Source organism: Myripristis murdjan, chromosome 2 (genome assembly GCF_902150065.1).
Source record: "Myripristis murdjan chromosome 2, fMyrMur1.1, whole genome shotgun sequence".
Taxonomy (NCBI): Eukaryota; Metazoa; Chordata; class Actinopteri; order Holocentriformes; family Holocentridae; genus Myripristis; species Myripristis murdjan.
In genome coordinates this window covers 6,384,819-6,409,337 of record NC_043981.1, presented here as the reverse complement: position 1 = coordinate 6,409,337, position 24,519 = coordinate 6,384,819, and the positions used below count along the sequence as shown (strand labels likewise).

At 40.2% G+C, this 24,519-nt stretch overlaps 2 protein-coding genes across 5 annotated transcripts in view; both read left to right on the top strand.

Moving 5' to 3' along the window:
- LOC115372343 (nck-associated protein 5-like) overlaps nucleotides 1-3,536 on the top strand; it is a 124,079-nt gene extending 120,543 nt beyond the window's left edge. For all 4 annotated transcript variants that reach the window (XM_030070153.1, XM_030070161.1, XM_030070169.1 and 1 more), the window contains one exon: nucleotides 1,237-3,536. In XM_030070153.1, coding sequence (XP_029926013.1) covers nucleotides 1,237-1,551 — 315 coding nt within the window. In that variant the 3' untranslated portion in view covers nucleotides 1,552-3,536. The remainder of the gene's footprint in view (nucleotides 1-1,236) is intronic.
- A 2,292-nt stretch (nucleotides 3,537-5,828) lies between these two features.
- LOC115375831 (ly6/PLAUR domain-containing protein 1-like) lies at nucleotides 5,829-15,210 on the top strand (the record flags this gene model as incomplete). Its single annotated transcript, XM_030075407.1, has 3 exons — nucleotides 5,829-5,877; nucleotides 9,490-9,624; nucleotides 15,023-15,210. Coding segments are annotated over exons 1-3 (372 nt in total), but the record flags the coding sequence as incomplete, so codon positions are not given.
- Nucleotides 15,211-24,519: the final 9,309 nt, after the last annotated feature.

Below are 24,519 nucleotides of genomic sequence, written 5' to 3'. Positions count from 1 at the left end.
TACACCTCTGTGTACTCACCCCAGCAAAAATATGTAGATAGCTCTGCTTCCAGACTAGATTTGCTGAAGGGAAATGCAGTTACCCGGAGATTTTTGTTTACTGCCTCTGAGGAGGAGTTGTGATGCTGAACGCTACAGTAACTGGCTTCCTAAATGCCCCCTGAGGCATTCAAGAGAAATATTTTAGCATACTCAAATAGTTGGCTAACAAATGACTACTGTTTTCAGCTCGGGTTCTCTGTTGGTTTCTTCTGTGACTCAGTTTGTTACCACTTTGGGTTAGGGGATCCAAGAATGTGAGCAGGCAGTACTGAAGTAGCAGCCACTTAGTGCAGGCTTATGCACTTTTGTTGTTGATTCAGATCACTGCTGAGTTGCCAAGAGGCACGTGCCCTTGAAAGGCCAACAGGCTCAGATGTAATGATACAGACTGATCCGATGAAAAGGCCTACAGTAACATCACTTCTCAATCCCTTTGCCTTTTGAACTGTCAGTCCTCCACGTAGTATTTCTAAACCCTAAGCCGAAGCTGCAGCGTGTTCGAGATGAAACAGTTTCTGCTAATTCAAACAGAGCTGTGAAGATAGCGGCTTGTATTGCCTTTTTATTTTCTTACACATGCCTTTCACCCTCAAGTAATATTCCTGACCACGCTAATCCATAAAGCAGACTGTCTTCAAAGGCTGCAGAAAGGAAACAATCCATTGTGTCTAAACAGCTAACGTAACATCGAGCACGCCCAGAGATGTATGCCTGCCCGCTCTCTTGACATACTTTTGGTCCTTCAGCGTGATAATAATCTCAATACGGATCACTGTCATGCTGCAAAGCGGCGTCAGACTAATTGCTTTGCAGCATAACATTGCAAAAGAGATTAGCACAATGTCAGACTTACTTTTCTGTTTTGCTCGTCGTTCTGTATCTGTCAAAGCTGCGGAAGTGAGAGCGGAAATAAAGAGGGATGAATCTGAGACTCGTCACAAGCTTTCAGCGCGGAATCGGAACCAAGAGAAAGAAACAAAACTAATAACTCACAGTATATCCTGCATCTTCACCATAAATCAAGCCAGATACTGCAAGCTGTTCACCTTTTCCATGACTGAACTCAGTTATCTTAATGAATAAACTTTCCTGTGACCATGCTGTATCTCACTGAGCTGGAATGTTTTGATTAGATAAACAAGATCCAGTGTGTTTTTACTCTTTATTCATCTGTCTTCCCTGTTTTCTGTGCAGAAAGAGATTTCCCTGGAGAAGACGTCAGTCAGCGGGAACCAGCCCGGCTCTCTGGATTTCTCTTTGGAGTCCTTGAACAACCTGAACCACAGCAACTCCAGCAGCGGCACCCTGTATCCCGAGACGGGGCTGGGAGGACGCAGAGGCGATTGCCACGCCGACGTGGCAAAGAGCGGGGAGGACTGCTGCAAGGCGGACGAGCCCTCCTCCTCCAGCTTCTCCAGCAAGCCCGGGGCGGATCCCGTGGGCTCCCTCAGCGACTCGCTGTACGACAGCTTCTCCTCCTGCACCAGTCAAGGCTCCAACGATGTGTAGGGGCACAGACACGGCAACGCAGGGCTGTAGAGCTCGAGTCCGCTTTCCATGCCACTCTCCACCACTCTAGGACTTGTCTCAGGCATGTCCCTAATTTTGACTCAGACTTATCTTGGCCTTGGCCACTATTGGATGTCAATTCCACTTTTTCCTGCCTACTCTAATGTTTTAAAAATCTGTTTTCCCTCCACCTGATCCACCTAGTTATTTTCTCCCAAACACAAACAATTTGTTTTATTATCTAAAGGTCCACCGACATCTGTGCAAACCTCTATGCATTGATTTCTCCTTAACTTATGCATTAGTTAGCTGAAATGTGTAGTGCAGTGTGAACTGCAGGTGTAGCTGTGTTTCTGTCAATCCTTAAGGAAATACCCATGCTTTATTTTACAGCTTGAGAGAAATATACCCATTTCATCACCTTTTTTGGTCTCAAATGGGGCTTGATTTTGCTCTGAACTCGGTCCTGGCTTGGTCTCGACCCTTTTCGGACCTCGTCTTGACTCAGATTGATCTTGGAATTGACTGGGACTCGACTGAGGTGATTGTGACTACAGCCCTGCCGCAGCATGAGGGCCTTTGTGCTCCCCCTCCCCTATAAACAACACGAAGCACTTAGCGGAGCTGAACAGATGAGGATGAAACCCGAACTGACTCGCCAAACCAGGATTTATCTACTTTTGACTCTGGGTGTGGTGGACTGGACAGCAATACGCAACAATGCCGTCTCCTTACAATTTGTAGTTATTATCTTTGTTCCCACATTTGGGAATGACTATCTTATCATTGCACTGTAACAAATACTGTACAAAGTTTGTAAGGAGTGTAAAGTGAACGTTTTATTAAAGCAGTTATACACAGGGCAGCCTCTTTGGGCAACACTGACAGGCAACATTGGCATACAGATGCCACAGCATTGATTGCATAGAGGCTTCCTGTTGCCACAAAAGATTTTCCCCCTGAGGTTTCATTTTGTCTCTTGCTGCTAAGGACATTGCCCGTCTAAATTGCCGGAAAAAAAAAAATTGCCTTGTGGCATTACTACCCATAGACAACGCCAAGAAAAACAACAACATGGAATTATTCAGAACTGGTTGATCCTTTTGTTTACTTCTTTTTTGAAGCAATATCCTTAAACAAGATCAGGTTTTAAATTGTCCTGTAAATGTCTGTCAGTTCATTTTTTTTTTTTTTTTTTGATAATTTTGAAGATGAATCTGTTTGCCAATCTTGTCTTTATGTAAGATCTTTATGTAGAGCAGTCATGCAGCCGCAAATGGTCAACAAACTAAAGACAAGAAAGCTGCATGCTGCGTTTACTGATCTGCAGAGTTAGCGAGAAGCTGCACATTTATCACTATTCAGCTAACCAAACTCTTTTTTTTTTTTTTTTTTTTTTAGCAGCAAATTTTCTAATGATGTCAACTGAAATGAGCGTTGTGTTTCTGTGTCGTACATTCACTGTTAAGAGAATAATGTCACTCCATGATGTTTCAGTGTCTGAATGGTACATAGGTGCAGTAAATGACCAACTTCTGGCTTGAACATCATCCGGCAACCAATGACATTGGTGGTAGCTCAGGGAACATACTGGACTAATATAGATTGTAAGAAATAAAAAAAAGTTACAGCCAACAGAAAATTGCTGACAAATGCAAACAACAGCAGGTAATCTTTGCTCTTCATAGTTTATAATGCAAAATTTCCAGGATCCAAACGGTCTAGTTAGTGTCTCATGTAGCATAGCGAACCCGAACTCTCCAAACCTCAGTTTTCCTTTTCATAGTTGTATATTATGTTGTATATAAAAAGTGCTATAAGTTAATATCCGAATGGGCATTGCTGATTGATATATGCAAATGAAAAGAACAAAAAACAAATGTAAAGTGTTTTGCCAATCATTCAACCAAGGTTTTTGAGTCTACTGCTTGAAAATGGCATGTGTCTTTGCTTATGGAATTCTTTAGGGGGGGTTCTTGTTAAAATAAAAGTCTTTATTTTGGTCAAGAAGAGCTAATACTAAAATATTTTATCACTTTATTTTAAAGACATATTTGAACTGTAGGGTAAGGTTATGCCAAATTTCTATCTGTAATTTGACCAGCTGGTGCTAATCAACAGAGCCGACTGTGTTTCAGTTTTTTTCTATGAAACTGTTAATATGTATGAAGAGAGTGAAGAGGACTTGTGTATTTTTCTAGGTGTCGAGTATTTATACCCACATTTTGTACTGTCGGACTGTAGTGTACTTGTCATGCTTCACCTCTCTCCTTAAATGTTCCTGGTTCCTTTGTAAAGAGAAATGGTTACCAGCAGTGTTACTTGGGTAATTATTATTATTATTATTATTATTATTATTACCATCATGTGTGCAATTTTGGCTGTTACACTAGACTTTAATGCTATATTTTATGTAACAATTTCCTAAATAAATACAAGAAACTATTTCCTATTTCAGACTCATCTGCATGGACTCCTGTGTTTTTGTTCGGTTTGTGTTTACGTGTATTTTTATGGCGCGTGGGAGGGAGGGGAGGGGGGGTGGGGGGTGCAGGCGTGCGCGTGTGGGCACCGCGCACGCGTGCGTGGCGCGCGGGCCTGCAGCCATGCGTCAGCGGCGTGATTCATGCGTTCATTTCGCTCAATGAATGTGGGAAAAAGAGTTCAAGACAAACCCGAAATCTTTCTCCTCAAGGGCACCGCGCGTAATCACCGCTTCCCACTCAAAATCTGTCAGGATAAGTTTCGCTCAAAGCCAGCAACAATCCGCTCCAAGAATGCTTTCAAAGCGGGGGGATTTATAACCATTAGTGGCTTGATGGGTAATTATGTGTGTATAAATACGCGCAATTAATTTATCCACGCTTGGATGATTACTTTCTTATTTCTCTCTCTCTCTCTCTCTCTCTCTCTCTCTCTCTCTCTCTCTCTCTCTCTCTCTCTCTCTCTTTAATAGGCTCAATATGTTATACTTATTATTATAAACCACTCAAGCAACAGCCAGTAAGAATAAGCTATGTGGATGTTTTGTTTATCAGAACACGTTCATAGGCCCAGTAGATGATAATGGATAATTGGCCACCTATCCAGGTGATGTATGATTGGTTTCAGCCGGAGCATCATTTGCATGAGGCTCCAGAGGTTAAGAGGGAAGTGGACCCTCCGTCCTCATACACCCTAACAAAATAGTAAATTGTAGCAGAAATGCGGGCTATGTAAAAAAAAAATAAAAAATAAAATAAAAAAAGACGATACAATATCCAATTATAGCAGCTGCCGTAGGGAAACTGCTATTGGTAAGAAAATAGAAGATGCTCTGGTAACACTTTAGGAGATTTATAGTGAAGAATAATAAAATACCATCAAGTGGGGAATAGGAAATATTATAGTGATGCAAGAGGAGACACAAATTGGCCACTGTAGGTCTACAACTATCATAACAATACTTGAAAATATTGAGAAACTCCTTGCAGGTCAAGCAAATTTACCATAGAATATAGTTATGGTCCACTATAGGACACTGAAGTATTGAAGGCTGCTGTTACTACAGGAAGTGCAAAATACCACAAGGTGAATCAAACGCCAGATAAACAAATGCATACAAAAATCACAGCAAAATGTGCAGCAACTACATCATAAATGTATAACTTTAACTTCACGGGGTATTCAATAATCATGGGAGTTTGGTAGGGGTGTTATTAAGTGATGCCATGTCAGGTTGGAAAAAATGCCATCAAGTGCACCCTGAGGTCAGACTAAGTGTCCTTCAGTAATATCAGTTCGGTATTTGCTTGCATGACTGATATTATGGTGAAATATCATATGAGGCACAAAAATATCATCAAGCAGCATAAGGTCACTATAAACTCACTGTTGAGTATCATAGGCACACAGTGGGTTATTATAGGGGTGTACCATTCTCAGTATCTCACTATTAAGTGCCACAGACGCACTGTAAGACCGCATAAGAATATTATAGGAATATTAACAGGGGAGTAATTTATTCGTCATATGGTGAGCACAAACTACTGACTGTTATATGAAATCCCACTTGCGAGCTCTCATCACGTGGTGCGCTTTATGATTTCTGCGCTCGGGATTTGTCTCCAGTCGCGCGGAGGAAGAGCCTCGCAGTTTTTTAGCGGAGCTTTCGCCGTCACCTCAGCCAGCACGACAATGAGCGGATCTGTGTCAGGCTCCCCTCCGCGGCGGCTCACCTGCCTGTGAACAAGTTCATCTGGTCTGATGTTTCCTCTCCGAGCGTCTTTTGGGAGAGAATGCGTCTTCTCGTTTTTGCGACTTTATTTGGAGTCCTTCTCGACGCAGGTAGGTCCAACTTCGGGAGACTGCGTCTTCGTTTCAGTCAGAGTGTTTTCTACTGTAATGATGACACAGGTGAGCGCATCTCCCCGGTCATATGCAACATTTTAATCCATGTACTGACATTTGGAAAACCACGTGTAAAAATCTTCTGTGTATTAATATCCATAGTATCCATATTGATGCGTAAAATGCAGGTGAATGTGTAAATGACCACTTTCATTTGTGCCACATACATGAATTTCCATTCAGCTACAGAAATTAAACGCATCTCATCTCAGGATGTTGTTCCTAAGTGCATTTTCCACAATCTAAGACGCGTATTGTCTGATTTGACCATATTTTTTCTGCGTATGGCCAGTCCGTGACTATTTGTTGAATCTCTCAAACCTTACGCCTTCTTTCCCCGGATGAGAAAATGCTTCATACTTTTGAAAATGGAGAAAAGGAAAGTAATGGCCAGCTGGAGAATTTGTGTTCTGAGCGTTGGTTGTGGTTTTTGCGCGGAGAGGTGCGCTGGGGTGCAGCGCCTGGACTCCTCTGCGCTGTTTGCGCATGGAGAGCATGGAACAGACTCTATCAATAAACAGTTTAAAGTGTAATATCTTGGCAGGTATCAGTGGTTTATGAGCTGCTTTTTTATCCGATGCGTGTATTTGCTTGGAATAAAAGGCTTTTGTGCTTTGTCAGTGCGTCACAATATTAAAGTAGATGGTGGAGATGCTGCTTTCTTGTTCCACTGTGCTCTCTCTTCTTTTTTTTTTTTTTTTTTTAAGAGCTTACTATGTTAAATGAGTAGCCAAACTGATGCAGTGCTGCCTGCAGTACCATCCTTACAGTGTAGGTTTATTTTTTTATAAACAGATGGATTTTTTATAGTGCCTATATGAGAATGTCAGTCGACCATGCTCGTTTTGCAAATGTAATATTCCTCAGATACAGAAATGGCAAGAGACTCATTCCTTGTTTTCCCCTTTTTCTTGCCATTAGTATAATTTTTTTCAATATATTTCAATATGACCCCCCCCCCCCCCCCCCCCCCCCCCCCCCTCCAAAAAAATAAGAGTAAGCCGTTTTCACATTCATGACATTCAGTTGATGGATGGGGCTTTTCATGCATTTGCTTGGTTTAAAGTAATTAGGCTTGGCTTGTGATGTTGTTTTGGACCTTTATCAGTTTAGTCTGTGTTTGATGGGGCTGTCAGAGCACAGATTAATGATTGGTGCCATTTCAATAATTATACCAGTAATATCTGTCACTGGGGACGGATGGCTGGGGTGGAATATTTATTTAAGGAAAGAAAAGGCAGGCATGTTAGTGGAGCTGTAGAGAATGTGGTTTATCTGTGTTTGGGGATGATGATGATGTCTTTGAGAAAAAAGCTAATTAATCCCTGTAGGTATAGTATTTGAAGTGGCCAAATATGTCAATCAGTGCTGATTTTTATTCATCGCAACAAAAACAAGTTTGTGAACTTAGGTTGTGTTGATTTTTCTATTCAACTTTTCACTTCTCCAGTGAAAAAGCAGAGCTCACCAGTCAGTGGCGCACTATAATTAGCTCTGATCGAGCTGCATACTTGCTCTCCTTCATTGCAGTGACGAGGCAAGTGAAATAGTTTCTTGTGTCAGCATCAGCAAAGAGGCATGCTCCTTTACATCACCCAAGCCTTTAGATCACACACTTTTCTTTCAGTGAAAACCCTGCTGATCTGTCCAATTCCCTATTTTTTTTTTTTTTTTTTTTTGTATTGTTATGCTGAATAACACAGCAATGCCAGATAATACTGACTCAACCTTGATACTTTAACTATTTCAGACAGAATTTCTGAAGATGTGATGCTCATACAACATGACTGGGGGTTTTGAAAAATCCAATCTTGCTGAGATCCCTAATTTGCTTTTGGAAAAAGAAATGATCATTCAGATACCAAAATAGCATCAAAGGCTCAGTGAGGTGCTCTATTGTATGTGACAGCTCTGTTTATAAGAGGAGGCTGCAATCATTCATCCAACATTTTACTAATGGACAGGAAGATGCATGGGCCATCTCTGTATTTGTAAGGTACACTAAATCTCTCTTTGTGCATGTTAGTATAATAAAATTTTATGCTTCCCATTTTACAGTCTTGTATAAGTAAAGACAGCTAAAAATATAGATACAGATACTGTAGATAACAAACACAAAATTGGGTTTACTGGCAAACAAAATATAAGTGGATTGAAAATGAATCGACAAGCATAGGACAATGCTGCAAAAAAATCCCAATTTTAACAATTAATTTAGTCTCATATTCAGTCTTTCTCATCAAACAACAAATGCAAAAATGGCTTTCCAATGCTAATCAAGTGAATTTTCTTGAATTAAAAGTCATTTTCTTGATCTTAGTGATCTGTCTTATTTATACTTGGTCCCAGAATAAAAAAAATCCCAAAGCAAGTGAAACTGCTTTGGAAACAAGAAGGAAATGATCATTCCACTGGCAGATTTTTTTTTTTTTTTTTTTTTTTACATTTTTTTAAGGCTCAGTATGAGACGACATGACTTGTTGAGGTGGAGGCTATTTGCAGTGAAGTTACTGCATCACCAATGTGTCTCCATGTTTCGCCTCCCCATTTGAATCTATAATGCCTCTGTTTACACTAATGAGACAGCCAGTGCAGGCAGTTGAAAGCGAGGCCGGAAACATCAAAGATCAGACCTGGGCGATGGTCCATTTGATTAGACTTGCTTATGTGCTAGGAAGACATGTGACATCACCACAAACTGTGCAGGAATCTCAGCGCTTTCCCTCTGCAGGCTGCACAATGTCATGTAACAAGTGAATAATCCATGGTGTTGAGCACATGAAGTTGATGACACAATGCTGCATTGTACTTTTATGACCTTGAACACGTTTGGACCTTGTTGAAGCTCACTCAAAGGAGCCAGCGCTGAGAAAGCTGTTCAGAACTACATGGAAAACAAGCAAAAAGACTCATTTTTAGCCTTATCTCATACAGTTTTGTGAAATTTTGCGATGTTGTAAATGCAAATGATATGCTGTGTGCATGGGAAATGAAAGAAGAACATGCAGGAAACGTAACTACAACCCTTTTTTAATTCTGAATGTGATGCACTGCTACTGATTTCTTCTCATTAAGTCATTTTGTCTCATATCAAATGTTGAAAAATTTGTTTTTCTTCAAACAAGCAGAAAAAAATCTACCAGTGGGATTTGGTAATCCCACTTGTTTCTAAAGATGATCAACTTGCTTCCAGAATTTTCTTGAATCGAGTCATTTTCTTGATTCTACTGGGCTGATCTGCCATATTCTGCCTTGTTTCAATATATTTTATTTGCACAAATTTACAGGTGAAACTGCATTGGAAACAAGTGGGATTATTTCATCTCACTGGCAGATTTTTAATCTTGTTTGAAAATTTGACATATTTGACAAACATGAGACTAAATTATATGTTTTAAACCATTTCTTTAAATGACTCATAGATGTTTTGTATTTCTAGCATCTATCCAGAGCCACAGAGAAAAAAAGTTGTTTCTTCAGCTGTGCATTATGAATCATCCATATCCATAAACCCAGTAATGTATGTGAATATATTTTGTCCTGGGGCAGGAGATGCCCTTCAGATCCAGTGCTACCAGTGTGAGGAGGTGAAGCACAATGACTGCTCCACACCGGAGTACATCGTCAACTGCACCGTCAACGTACAGGACATGTGCCAGAAGGAGGTGCTGGTCAAGCCCGACGGTAAGCACCGACACGTCGTGCTGCAACACGGATCTCATGTGCAGTGTCATCACGTCAGCGCGACGCCGGGTCGTCTTAGTTCACACGGCTTGTGCAAGAATCGGCAATGAAAGTTGAGGGTGATGACGAGTGTGTTTGCTGCTGTGGGGCTGCTGACTTCCATCCAAGAGCCTGAGAAATGGTTTGTAGGCAAAGTGGAGGCCACAGGATCGCACACACTGTAAATTACAATCAATAATCATTACACTGCCTGCGCTGTTTAAAACAACACATGCAGCAGTTTTATTCGCTCACAATTTCTGTATGCATAACCACATCCAAACCACATTTATGACTTAGGCATGCTTATGAAACACTTGTGACTTGTAAAAAATGGCCTTGATGCCAAAGTCACTGGGATATTTTAAAGCGGCAATCCTGGAGTTCCTTGTATTTGTTGATTCTGCCCACATCAACAGGAGCCCACAAAGAGGTGGGGCTAAGGGGAAAACAAATCAGGTGCACACTGATTGAATTTCTCTTTGGATCATGTACACATACACAAATATGAATTAGAGTGGTTGTCTGTATGATACTATTTTTTTTTTATTACTAAATTCTCATTGCTGTGGTGTGTCTGCACTGCACGTCTCAGAGATCACCTGTCAATCAAACAGTGTGGGCGGGACTGTGGAGTCCAGTCATGGTGACTGTCACTGCTCGTTCTAACTACACAGTTCGTCTTCTGTTTATTCCAAGCATACTGCAAAGAGCCAAGCAATGTGCTACAGTTGGAATGCATTAAGTTTTATTGGGGCCAGAGGCATCGCACAAGTGAAGGCAGGCAGTGTGATTAAGCTTGTAAGCAGCCATAATTTACTGATGTAGAACAACATGGCAAACCAAATACTAATTACCATCACTGTAAGCCGTGGCTGCAGTCACAAGCCAGCACGACGCGTTCCTTCAAATTAGATTTTTGTCTTGTGGTCCAGTGCCGAGTTCTGCCCCTGCAGTCTCCATCGACAACAAATTGAATCAGCTGTAACATTCGCACCTGTTGACATTTTCTCTCTCAACAATGAAAAGATGAAGCAGGAAGAAAGGGCTTCAGTCACGACACCGCCCGGCTCCTCAGTAGTGATGCTATCGATGTGGGGAACATCAGTGGAACTCCCCAGACTATTTGGGTCAAAGGAAAAGGCAGCTAACTCAAAAGAGCATTTGTTTGGCCATCCACTTTTTCTCTCCCCTGAGTAACACTGCAAAAAAAAAGTCTCCACGCTACAAAGAGAGAGAAGCAGAGAGAAGAACTCCTATCTCGCACTCCACATGTGAATTAAAGCACGTTTAGGCATGAGTGTAGGAGTCTCACATGAATTTAGTCTCATTTGAAACCTTCATTCTATACAGACATGAAAAAAATACACATATGCCTGTCAGATGAGATAATCCCAAATGATCCAAAGCCAATCAACTTGTTTTCAGAATTTTCTTGAATCAAGTGTCTTTTTTTTGTGATCCTAATCTGCCTTGTTTCAATGTATATTGTTGACAGGAAAAAAAATCCTGAAATAGGTGAAACTGTATTGGAAACAAGTGGGATTATTTGAAGAAAAACAAGATTTTAACACTGAATTTGCAGCCCCGTCTCCTAAAAATGATGGCCTCATACAGCTGAATTGCAATCTCAGTTATGTTTCCAGGGAAATACATTGTCACAGATTACATCTGTTTGTTATGTATCACAAATAGTTTTGTAATTGAGTATAAAGAGCAGCAAAGTCATTTTAGCAAACATTTTCAAACCTTAACCATGACTGTTTCCTAATCATAACCAAGCCGTTTTGATGGCTAAAGGGAACAAATTAGAGATGTATTTGTTTCCTAACCATAACCAAGCCGTTTTGATGGCTAAAGGGAACAAATTAGAGATGTATTTGTGATATGCCAGAAACAAAAATAACTCACTTCCCTCGAAATGTAGTTGACAATGTAGTTTCTGTGTGTACCGGCCCAACAGAAGTCACTGAGCCGGTCAAAACAATTTTCAGTGCAATAGCCATTGTTATGTGTAATTTTGTAGCTTTGCTCAGCTGCAAAGAGCAAGAGAGAAGCATTGAATGAAGTGTGGATAAATGTGTTAGAGGAGGATTACAGGAATTACGCTTGAAGACAGAGCATCAATCACAGTGTCACCTGTGCCAGTCGAAACCTCAAACAGCTTTCCCCCTTCCTTCTCGAGGTGATTTATGGTTTCCGTGAGCCCGCACAAATAAATGAAAGGTGCGGTGATTATATATTTCCTCGTCTGACGATGAACATGTGAGCATGAATCACAACAAAAGTCCTCTCGGTGTAGCGTTGCCGTTGTTGTGTCCTTCCGAACCTTTCCCCCGGCGGCACTTTATCTCGCCGAGCCACTTCAGCTCATTCATCAGACAGGAGAGTTGTGCAATTTCCTTTGGCTTCCACTGACACCGCATTAGATTAGCTCTGTGTAGGTGTATGGAAAATGAAATGGCACGCTCGGGCAAAGCATTTACCACAATGCTGGAGTGAAGAACAACAGTTTGTGGTCAAGTATGATGCTTAAATTTGTGTTGTGCAGGACAATAGACAGCAGGTGGCCTCGTGGTTAACCCTCCTTTTATCTTTGGGGTCAGTGTGACCCCATTCAATGTTTAACATCTCTAAATAAATGATTGACATCATTTTTTTTGTTCCATATTTAATGATTTTTCCTAATTTAATGGGAACAGTGTGGGTTATGTTTTATTCAGAGGGATATTTAGGCACTCAACAAAGAAGCATAAAGACCGTGACATATAAACTTCAGAATCAGAAACAGAAATTGATCCCTGAGGGCAAATTAGGTCACAACTGGGTAATAATTTTAATTATAATCATTTTCTTGGGGGTTTAAATCACAGCATGGGTCAAAGTGACCCTAATGCTAAAAAATGTTAATAAATCTGAAGATAACTGGAGCATTAAATAAACTGTCCTGTAAGTGCAAGGTCAGTCCTACACTTGTCATCAGTGTATCTTGTGTTTTGTTGAAGTGTCCTTGAGCAAGACACTACTTTATCATTTATTACTGGACAAACTGAAACAGAAGATTGTAAATCATTTTCTGTTATCAAAATGGCGTTTTTCTTTTATTAACTAACTCAGTCCAACATGTAAAGGTAAATAAGGCGATATCTGAGCCCAAATCTATTAGCACAGCTGACCCAAGGGTGTGTGGGCTCCCCCTTTCCCCTCACCTTATACAAGAATGGGTGTGTGAATCAGTTTGTGGATTGGCGTGACGATCACCACCTTATATTCATGATATCCTACCCAAAGTCAGTTGGTGACTACAGTCCAGTAATCATTCATAATGTAACCATAAATCAGGTTCCTTCATAGAAATATCTTGGTGTCTGCGTTGACAGCTCGCTCACATGGCACGTACGTGTTGAAAACGTTTGTTCCAGGCTACATCACAGGATATGTTTTCTGAGAAAGCTTTGGCTCTGTGGTGGAAATAGTAAACATATGTTTTTGTTTTATCAAGTAGACGTTTGGTACAGCACAGTTAGAGTCTAAGCTCACACGTCAAATCCGAACAACCATTAAGATCATAGGGAAAAAAAGAACGTCACTATCTTGAGTCTTCATGTGAAAAATAAGAATTCAAGGTGTTGGCCTCAGGCTGACGGTTCAGGATGACAAACTGCACACTGAACCTGAACAAGAATCCAATCTTTCCATCCTCCCTCCAGACATTAAATAGCAACAAGTGGCAGTACTGGATGATTTTATTTGGGGACTAAGATATTATGATTTGATTTATTATGATTTATTGTCTGGTTTCACTGATTGCTTTTATTATTGAAATGATTGCTTTTTTTTATTACCTTCTATTATTTTAAAGATCTGTCTCCCACTCAGCATGCAAATTTAGGCATGATTATGCTTGGGTGTGTGTAGATACTGTGTGCCTATGTGCATTGCAGCGTTGGTGAGTGTGTTGTGTGATGCAGTAGCTTGGAGCCCAAGACCAATTTCCCTGCATGACAATAAAGTATATCTTATTTTATCTTATCTATACCTTATCTTATCCTATACGAACCCCCTACCTGCACAACAACAGTGCAGACATTAATTTACTGCTTTCCCATGCATGACACAGGGGACCTGAACTGTATTAATATGTATGCTGTGTAGGCATGTGCACTGTATACCAAGGACACAATGGATATCATGGGAAAAACACTTAGTCATACATAATTCTCCTCTTACATCAATAAAAAAAGCATTCTGAGATAAGGAAATTCCCCACTGGCGGAGACTGAATTGAATTAGTTGAATTCAGCTCAGTCCGAAACTTTTTTTTATCCTGTAAGGGAAATTTCATCGGCAGAGGAGGTTTACAACTAAAATACACACCCACATACACACACACACGCACACACACACACAAAACACATGATAACTCATACAATAAAACCACCAGGTAAATGCTAAAACACCAAGCCCGAAACGAAATCCATCAACATATACAAGACGGACAAACGCCAGCTGATAAGAGCAGACGGGGAGTCAGTAGCTGCACAGCACAATAAAAAGTTGCAGCATTGCAAAATGTGAAGTTCTTAGACAGGCACACAAATCATAATAACATATACCAGATGGACAAACATCACTTGATAAGGCCAGGCCGGGAGTCAATAGCTCTATGTAGTGCAATAAAAAGCTGCAGCACTGCAAAATAGCAGGTTCTTATAGAGGCGGAAGATGCTGCATCATTTCATGTACAAATGAAGCTGTGTAATTACAGCGGGGATGAATGAGTCCCTCGCGCTTTCACACTGTTGCATTATTGTAATCCTAATTAGATACATATGCATTAGAATGAATTCAAATTAAGGGCCACCCACAGGTAAGCAGATATGATCAAACAAACCGCATCATATCCAAATTATTAAAGTGGGATGACACTAGATGGCTCAAGTATAAAAATAAAATGTGTTTCTGCAGCTTTTTATCTAAGTGTTCATGCCAGGATGTTCACCTATTCAGCCTCAATTGCCAAAGAATTTACAATTTTGATATCGAAATCCCATTGCGTCTACATTTTGAAAAACAGTTTATCTTCAGTATCTTCAATTGAAATGAGCCAGCAGGCATGACAAGAATTTCAACCAATAAAAATGCCACAATTTCTAACAATCACAACCCTCCCAGCAAATAAAAATGCCTTTTATTTGATGAAAGAGGCTCTCGACATGCTGTTTCATTGTAACTTTAAAGGGCCAATATCACGCTGATACAATACCTGACGTTTTTTTTTTTTTTTTTTAATCTTTCCAATCTTCACTCTCTGGATTGTGCTCCGGTCTTAGCCCACTCCCATGTGATTTTTCCACAGGGATACACTACCGCAAGTCCTGTGCCTCCTCCGGGGCTTGCCTCATAGCCTCCTCCGGCTACCAGCAGTTCTGCACAGGGAGGCTCAACTCGGTGTGCATCACCTGCTGCAACACCCCGCTCTGCAACGGGCCCAAGAGGAAGCGTCCCGTCCCGTCGGCGGGGACGTCCAGTCAGCAGATGGACCGGTCGCTTCTGTCCTTCCTGGCCTTGGTCTTGCCGCTGCTGAACCCTTTGACAGTCCTGGCCCTGACGTAGATTGAGGCTCCCATCACACCTACGCTGTACAGTTTGCTTTTGCTGGTATGAACCATTGACTTAGTTGCATTTTTGTGTTCGGTTTGTTCGAGTGAGCCAGGGCTTGTAAACAAACATTACACTGACTCACGAGTAGCTCACTGAAAACATGAACCATGAGGATGTGGCTAAATATGAGCGTCAGCCTGGCTTCATTTCGGTTTCAAATGTTCAGATGTTTTCGATTCTTCTCGATTATTTGTCATGCTGTGCAAAGTAAAGCAATGGTACAGCGGTGGGTGACGGGTTAAACTGACAAATAATTCATGAAAGCATCTAGTTTCCATAATATCTTTGCCTCATCTGTCTGCAGTAGGAATAGCAGTATGAGTTACAAAATACCTCGGCAGATACCTGTACCTATTTTCTCAACCCTGTCTCCTAAAAATGACGGTGTCATACAAATAAACTGCATATTCAGTCACATTTTGAGGGGCACATTTTTTTTTTTATCATGGATTATGTTTGTAATGGACCACAAGAACGTTTGTAATCCCTTAGTTTCAAGACAGCACAAGGTGAGAGGGGTCAAACAACTGACTTTCACCTACTGAGCTTTTGTTTGAATACAGTATGACACGTTAAAGCTCTATCTTTTTTGCAAACGTTTCCATAACCAAATGGTTCTCATGTCTGAATCTAACCATGCCCTAACCTTAACCACGTAGTTTCGGTGGCTAAAGATAACCAATATGGCTAAAATGCTGTTCAACGTGACATACAAGTTACGTTTATTCAGAAATTATTTGCGATATGGCTAAAACAAACAATGTTTACTCCTAAATGCAATTAAGAAATGTGGTTGAGCTGTCTGGGAATGTCATTTTCAGGAGACAGGGTTGATTTTCTGCAATGCCTGTGTTTTTACATTCAAACAAACATAATATTCATCCCCCAGGCAGCTGTCATCACACAAGTTACAGAACCTTTTGTTCCTTTCCAAGCTTTTGTATATACCCATTATTTCAGGAATTCTGGCCAGAAAAAAAAATGACAAATAGCTCGTCTGTACCTCTTATTTTCACATGGTGGATGCTTTTCAGACATTCAAATCATGACAGCAGCACCCTGGTTAATTATTTTGAAGCCTGAACAGACATCTTGCCCCCTGTTTCCCCTCTAGGTTCACCCCGGAGCCAAGACTTTCAATCAGTGACGTGACGCGAGAGCAGATTCAAGCACACTTGGCTTGGTTCAGCCCGTAACCTCTCAGCACTACGAAAAAAACTGTCAATCTGATCGATATAACGCCGTAATAACTGAGAATGACACTGGAAAACGAATAACTGGAAGAATACCGAGCTTTCTGAATCATTTATCGCCCTTGTTACCAGTGACAGACCATCCAGTCTGCAACAAAGAAGATTTCTCTTGATTTCTTTCTTCTTTTCTTTTTTTTTTCTGTGAAGTGGATCATTTTTTTGTGAAGAACCTGCCTCTGAGTTATTTTCTGGTCATTATGCGCTGTAATGGGCAGTGCTGGTAGAAGTTATTGTGGAAAAGAATGCTTTTGAGCTGTTATTATTGGAAATTTTTGGATTCATAGTTTCAGCAGCACCTGAAGTTATTTGTTGTTGTTGATATTGTTGTTGCTTAGAGTAGTACTTATTATGTTGGTTTTTCCTCTCTCATTTAGGGAAATTTCTTTTTTGAGTATGACAGAACTGACCTTATGAGCTCATTCATCATGTTGTCAGCGTGTAGGCACTTTCATTCAAGCGACTTAGGTCAAGTAGAGTATCTTTTGTGGTGTTTTGAATTTAGTCTATTTTCCACTGCCATACAGCATTCATAAACATTTCAGCACAGGGAACATAAAGGTTGCTGAGATGGTTTTGCAAAGTCTGTTTGTGTTATTGCTTATTTATCTTCACTGCTTAAGACTGAATTGATACCGAGTGACTCAGTGGAAGCCATATATCCAGTAAGACCAATTGCAAATATGCCATTTGTTCTCTTTATGAAATGCGACCTTCTTTAAGCTGAAGTTGCCGCACACTGAATTATTAGATTAATATTGCATAGCCAACATCTTAGTGAGAGTATGAGGACAAGCTACAAGCACAAATAAATTCTCCACTGATAGTTGCCTCCCGGTGATATTTCATTTTGAACAACTTTAAAACGTGGACCGTGCAGCCAAATTTATATCAGCTACATGTAGCCAATTCAGGAGCCCAAACCTACTGTGTTTCATAAATTACACTGATGGAAAACCCCAGAGGAACTTATGTCCATGTTCACGTGGGCTTTTATTTTGTAAATTCACTGGTTCTTATCTCCTCTCATGATTTATCAGACGGTGGCCACTTCCTGTTTTATTTTTCTATGGCTTGCATTGGATTGTTTTTTCAATATGTTGTCCAGTATCATGTTTATATTTAATGAATGTGCTGTAAGGGATCATAGGCAGCGACATCGCAGACATTCACTTCTCTGTGTTTTCATGTCACACACACAAGGTATTGGACGGTCTGAACCAAATGACTCAAATTTAAATTCAACTTGACGTTTCATTGCATTCATGTTAGATGGTTTGGACAGAGGTGGATCATGCAAAACATTTTCATGACAGTTTTTTGATCGGTCTTCTGTGAAGAGTAATACTGTATTCTGCTGATATGTGATGTAAATAAATGTTGCAAAAAAGGACGGTCAGCTTTAGACTTAATTTCAGGATAATCAAGTATAACATTAAAAGTGATGGTACTGTTTCACTCCAAAGTAAAGTGTCATGTACACTTAAAGCACAACTTAAAGAATGGGAGGTAACCTAAGTCCCTAGTCAGGAAGACAGACTTTTTTCCCCAGAAAAATGGACATGTAAGGTTTTATGGTTGATGCCCTCATCGCTATAAGAATTTGAATGCGGTTGTTTGCATTGTTTGGATACAAGCAACTGAGTTTTGTATATGAAACATGTATTTTCCTGAATATTAGTGAATTAAGATTGCCAGGGCTGAGAAATGCCTTGGCTCAAATGCATTTACACAGGAGAGCCAAGGTGGAAGAGTCTGAAATGTTTGCAGATTGGAGATTTAGTTATACACACACTCTAAGGCAGTTAAACTATTTCTGCCTCTGAGAAATGTTTGCCTAACTAAAACTCCAATCTGCGAAATATGCCACTGGCCATGCAGACTGAGCATCTGAAAGAGAGACGTGCTGTGTTTGGAGGAGTCATGATGATGATGATGATGATGATGAATGTTATCACTTGGGCTGAGCGATATGGTTGAAAACAATATTACAGTCCTCTTAAAGATTTTTTTTTCAGTGAGTTGCTCCTGTATGCAAAATCACTATTTTAAGTAGTCAAATTCAAGTTCATTTCATTGAACTGTGTGGTAATGCTTAGATGTGACGTTCAAAAATAATATTCCTTAAGATGTTTCATGCTTCATTTGCTTAGTTTTTGAATAAAAGTTTGCTTGTCATCATCAGTTTAGACAGCAGAATGATGTGTCGTAATATCCCAAAATCCCCATATCATCAAAGACGATACACAATAATATCATTTTCCTTTTAGAAATACTGACACAAAGTCTGTATAATGGCAAGGTAATCAAATTATACTCAAATTATTCTCCAAAAGTGAAGGTAAAGATAAGGCAGGAAGAGATTATTGTAAATAAAGGCAAGTTGCAGTCTTTTTTTCACCATCACAATTAGCAAACACTCTCCTGCAGACTCTCTCCATCCATCCCTGCATTAGCATTCATCTCAGCCATAAAGCATGAAGTTCAGCTTATTTCACTATCTGGTCAATGAAAACCGCTCTTGCTGGTGGTCCCTGAGAGGTTAGATGGACCTAAACGCTCTCTCCGTGTCTTTAACCTTCACACAGCCGGGTTAAGGGCGGTGTGGAATAAAGTGATTTATTCAATTAGGCTCCACTATGAGCCTCAGTGCATTCTACTGCCGCTCAATTGCTCACCTATTGATTATGTTGTGCATTCTGCCTGCTCTGTGGCATTGAAGTCATGTATAATTTTGTATACATTTAAAACATTCACTGTGTTACATATCCCCTTGCACACTATTTTCTTCTCCCCTCTTATTTGTGATTGCAGAACTTTGCTATTTGTGCGTATGTGAGTGTGCTAATTTTGTCCAGTCCCTGTTTCTTGCTGTGCTCGTGCACCCACGAGTCCGCCTGCGTGCGTTTCCAACCTGACGCCGAGCCAGTCACAGCAGAAAATTGTCACCGCTGAAACCTGGCAAAAGCCTTCTATAGGGCAGGAGATTAAGGTTTGGTCGGAGTGAGTAGAGGATACAGATTAGACATAATCCACTCAGCATTACATCAGTCCATAACAGCGGTTTTGCCTCTTGGAGGAATGCCAAGTTTTTATACAATTCAGGTAATTCAGCAAAAATGAGATAGGAGAAATATAGGGCCTGGAAAATGTTGCTGATATTGAACCATAAAAGTCTTGAAAGACTTTACAGGGCATATAAAACACTCTTTCATGTCCCTATCTTTTTTTTTTTTTTTTTTTTTATAAACGATATCATTTAAGCACCTATTTAAGTGCAATGGGCTGCAGGTATGCATGTTGCAGTGCATTCAGCAGAGAAACTAAATGTAGAATCCAACTTGGGATGGAAGGAGTTTGGAAGAGTATCACTGGCAAAAGATTAACTTAAAAAATCATCATGGAACTATATGGAGTTATACTGTAAATGATTTATTTTTCCAGGTGACATGCATCAAAAGCATGCATCTTTTGGCATATATTGTAGTTTTAATACATACATTGTACATACAGTATATATATTGTAGTTCAAAAGCATTCCTGCATTATTAGACACTGTATTTGAGTTGCTTTTTGCTGTATATGTCTGTTTTTGAGTATGTTATAAACTGTAATACAACTTGCACTAAAGTATGTGCGAACCACCAAACAGTATGCTCCCAGGCCCTGTGTTCCCTCAATCAAATTTTGTCGAAATGAATTATCCCGAGTCATGTTTCCTCAGCATAAAAATTATCCAAAAATGCAAAAATCTGATAGGATGTGATAAATATTCACTAAATAATATGTGAAACGGTGTTTATGGTCAAGCTGCTTTTGAAAATACTTAAACACACTTTAATACACATTAACACAGTTGACATTAGCACTGATATTAGTCACATACATAACAAACAAACATTAGCAACATACACAACCCACACACATGCATGTATAATTAATATCTGAAATGGTGTATTAGAAAATCACACTGGGGGATTATAATTTTAGTACAAAGTGTGATTTTTTTTGAGGTGCATGAGTAACTCTTAAATCTGACATCAGAAATACTCAGATTTTTCAGACATCTAATCTAGTATTACTGGGTGTTAATCTGAGATTTAGCAATTGCAAAATTGTCTTATGTACAGTATCACATCACTCAGTACATTTTAAATGAGTTACATATATGTCTTACTACTACTTAAACGGATTTTACTTCTACTTAGGTAAAGTTGCAGGTAAGTAACAGCACTTCTGCTTAAGTAGGATATTTCTTTTCCACCCTGTTACACACAAAACGACACACACAAACCTCCATCCTCCATATGATCTTTGCATTTGCTACAGTGATGCATATAAAAAGGAATTATGGCATGTTAGCAGTGGTGGACTCAGGCTGATTGCAGGACATGGGCGAAAAATGAAAACCCACTGCAGGACAGGGTGTCCCCCCAAGCACGCAAAAACACAAACTTGCAGGTCTCCTCACTTGTGGGGATCATTACAAAAAAAAAAAAAAAAAAAAAAAAAAAAAAGAAAGCTGACTTTGCTAATTCCCTCTTCACACAGAAAAATCCAAACTGAGGAACTTTTGGGCTTTTTTCTGATGCTGTTATTTTCTGTTACTGACAAAGAAGTGAGAACAAATGAATTGGAGAGAAAACTGGTTCACTGCAGCAACGACATTTTTTTTTTATTGATACATTTATTTACTTTATTTTTTTTAGTTTTGGACAAGGAATCTTGAAGTGGAGCATTTTAAATTAAAACTTGGATTTCACAATTTAAAAAAAAAAAAAAAAAAAAAAACTTTTCCTATCTCATAATCTGTGTTAATATTGAAAACGCTGTAATCTGTTCATACTGAAATCATTGTAGAATAGAGATTTGTTGGAATACATTTTGCTTTTATTTTTGAAGACACAGGCGTCAAGCAGGAAGTCCTCCAGCCACAGACAGAGAGCTCATACGACCCTCAGGATGCCTGGTCAGAGGCCAGTAGGACAGTCTGAGATAGCTGGCACAGTGTACAGGAACATCTGCACCCAACTGGGGCTGCAAGTCCCAGGGTCAATATGCAAGACACCTACAAAGGTGGTTGAGAACGACAAAGCCAAGATCCTGTAGGACTTCCAGTGGTGGTAACCAGACATCATGGTGGTCGACAAATGGCAGAAGAAGGTAGTAGTGATAGACATAGCGATCCTGAGTGACAGCAACATCAGGAAGAAGGAACACGAGAACCTCGAGAAAGACCGAGGGCTGAGAGAGGAGCTGGAGAAGATGTGGGGAGTGAAGGCAGCAGTGGTGTCGGTGGTCATTGGAGCTCTCGGGGCTGGGAGAGCGGTTCCAGCAGATTCCAGGATCAACATCTGAGATCTTCGTCCAGAAGAGAACAGCTAAGATACTGTGCAGAACCCTCAGGCTCCCAGGCCTCATGTAGAGGAACCAAGACAAAAAGTCTGCCAGTGCATGTTAGCCTGTGTTTATGTTGCCTTAACACTCCCACACATCCACCGTGCACAAGTAAATTTATAACAGTCTATGATCTATAATCCAGTCTGTAAACATGCAACTCTGCTTTTAAATACGCCTTTTTTGGCTCAGCTTGTGGGACAGCGTTACACAGTGGCCTCAGTTCACTTTGGTGTGTTAATGCTAAAAAGAATAGGACTTCAGCAGTGTGTGTGTGTGTGTGTGTGTGTGTGTGTGTGTGTGTGTGTGTGTGTGTGTGTGTGTGTGTGTGTGTGTGTGTGTGTGTGTGTGTCTGCTGCACCTTAAACTTTGGGTCTATTAGCGGCAAAGGCATCATGCAGCGAGAACGCGCCTGTGACAGAACATCATTAAGCCCAAACAGAGGAAGATGAGGGGGCAGTGTGGAAAGAGTCAGGACTGAGGATCAGAGAGGGGAAGTGCAGACTACAGATCTCCTGGGGTTAAGAAGCAGCAAAAATAGGAGATTATTAAAAATAATAAGGCCCACCTCTGCCTCGCTCTAATGACGTGTGTGCAAACACAGTCATATTAGGGCTTTGGCGGTGGAAATACTTCAGTTGATGAGGGACCTCAACTCATCTACTTTGTTTACTGTGTAGGCTAAGTGTATCGGAAATGAGGGGGAGATAATCTATTCTTCTTCTGCGGCCGGAAATTGTATGAGGTACAGTATAGATAACAGTGCTAACAGAGGACAGCAAAATCAAACCCCCGAAGGGACTCGGTAACCTCCAGTAAGAGCACAGATACTGTAAACTGGGCACTTATGATGAATCAGAGCCCGTTCACCGGAATGATCCTGTGTCATTCACAAGTTATTATTCAATAAATCAAAAGCACTAAACCCACTGTCAATGCTGCTGTTTGTGCTTTCACTCAGTGAGTAAAAGCACAATTAAAATGAAATCCTCTGAGTTACAGTTCCCATTAAATATAATGGATTTGACGCGATTGGATCACCGTGCCAGCGCTGAGCAGTACATACAACTCTGATAATTAACGTAAACCTGATGACTTGGCAGTAAACCCTATACAAGCCGTTTTGTCGAGGCAAAACCACGGTTTATTTTAATTCCAGGCCTCGGCGGCGCAGTAAAACATGTCTCCTTTCCAGTTTGCAAGGTCAGAGGACCAATAAAGAAACACAAGCGCAATTAAAACAAAAACAATTGGTTTTCGCAAAGTTGCAGGGAGAGGAATGGGTCTGTCCTCATGCATCGCTGGGTGTCAGGAGGCTAACAAGCATTGGACTGGTGTGAAATATACTGCGCCTGTGTAAGGACCATTAAGATAAAAGAGAATTAATCAGAATAACAGTGGTAAAAAAAAAAAAAAAAAAAAAAAACCTCTGTTACAGTGATTATGCCATTTCACTGAGAAAAGTTTAAGGATCTGGTGCTGGAGGGGTCAAAAAGGGTCAGAGAGGATGCTTTGTGCAGAAATACATCCAATTTTGGATTTGCAATGCTGCAAACAGGGTGTTATTCAAGTGAAATAAGCATCCACTGTGGGAAATCACTCGTGATGGTTCATATGAGGCCTCGTGGTCGCTGTCGTTTGCTAAAACCAAGACCATTAGTGCCCTCTAGTATTCAAATCCAGTGGCACAGGAGGTGGAAAGCGCCGAGAAGCCCAATCAGCAGCTGCCAGCAGGAGATGCGCTGAAGATGTACGGATAGGCTGCTGTCACTTTGTGGAATTGAAATATCAACCTTGTCATTGGAGGAGTGAAAGCACTGCATATCCAGGGTTTTTTTTTTTTTTTTTCTGAACCAGAGGATTGCAAACCTGTCCGTTAACCGAAGGTGGCTCGCAAAGTCGTATGTCGTCTTTTAAAGAAGCAGTTCACCAAAAACACACACACACACACACACACACACCCTAAAATATCCTTTTTACCCAGTTTTAATATCATTTCTTGTGATTCTCTCATTTATGTTTAAGTCTTTACTTATGCTTCTTGTTCTAGTTTCTCTTGCTTTTGCTTTTTTTAGTCTTCTCATTTTGTATTCCACTTTCTTTTTGTTATGCCTCCCTGTAAAGCATTTGCTCTGCTTATATATTTGTGCCATGTAAATACATTTTATTAAAAGTAACACTTATTATTACTCTGTCTCTATGTTTTTATTTTTCTTCAAATAAGGTAAAAATGTACCAGTGGGATGAGAAAATCCCACTTGTTTCCAATGCTAATCAACATGTTTCCAGAATTTTCTTGAATCAAATGTCATTTTCTTGATCCTAGTGGACTGATCTGCCTTATTCTACCTTGTTTCAACATATTTAAATTTGAAACATATGAAATTTTTCTAGTCCCACTGGCACATTTTTTCACATGTTCTGTGAAAGAAACAATCTTAACAATGCATATGTGACTAAAATGACGTTAAACTGAAGACTGTTTGCAGTATATATGCAACTATGAAAATGTTAAGTGTTTTATCATCATGGTATGAGATGTTTT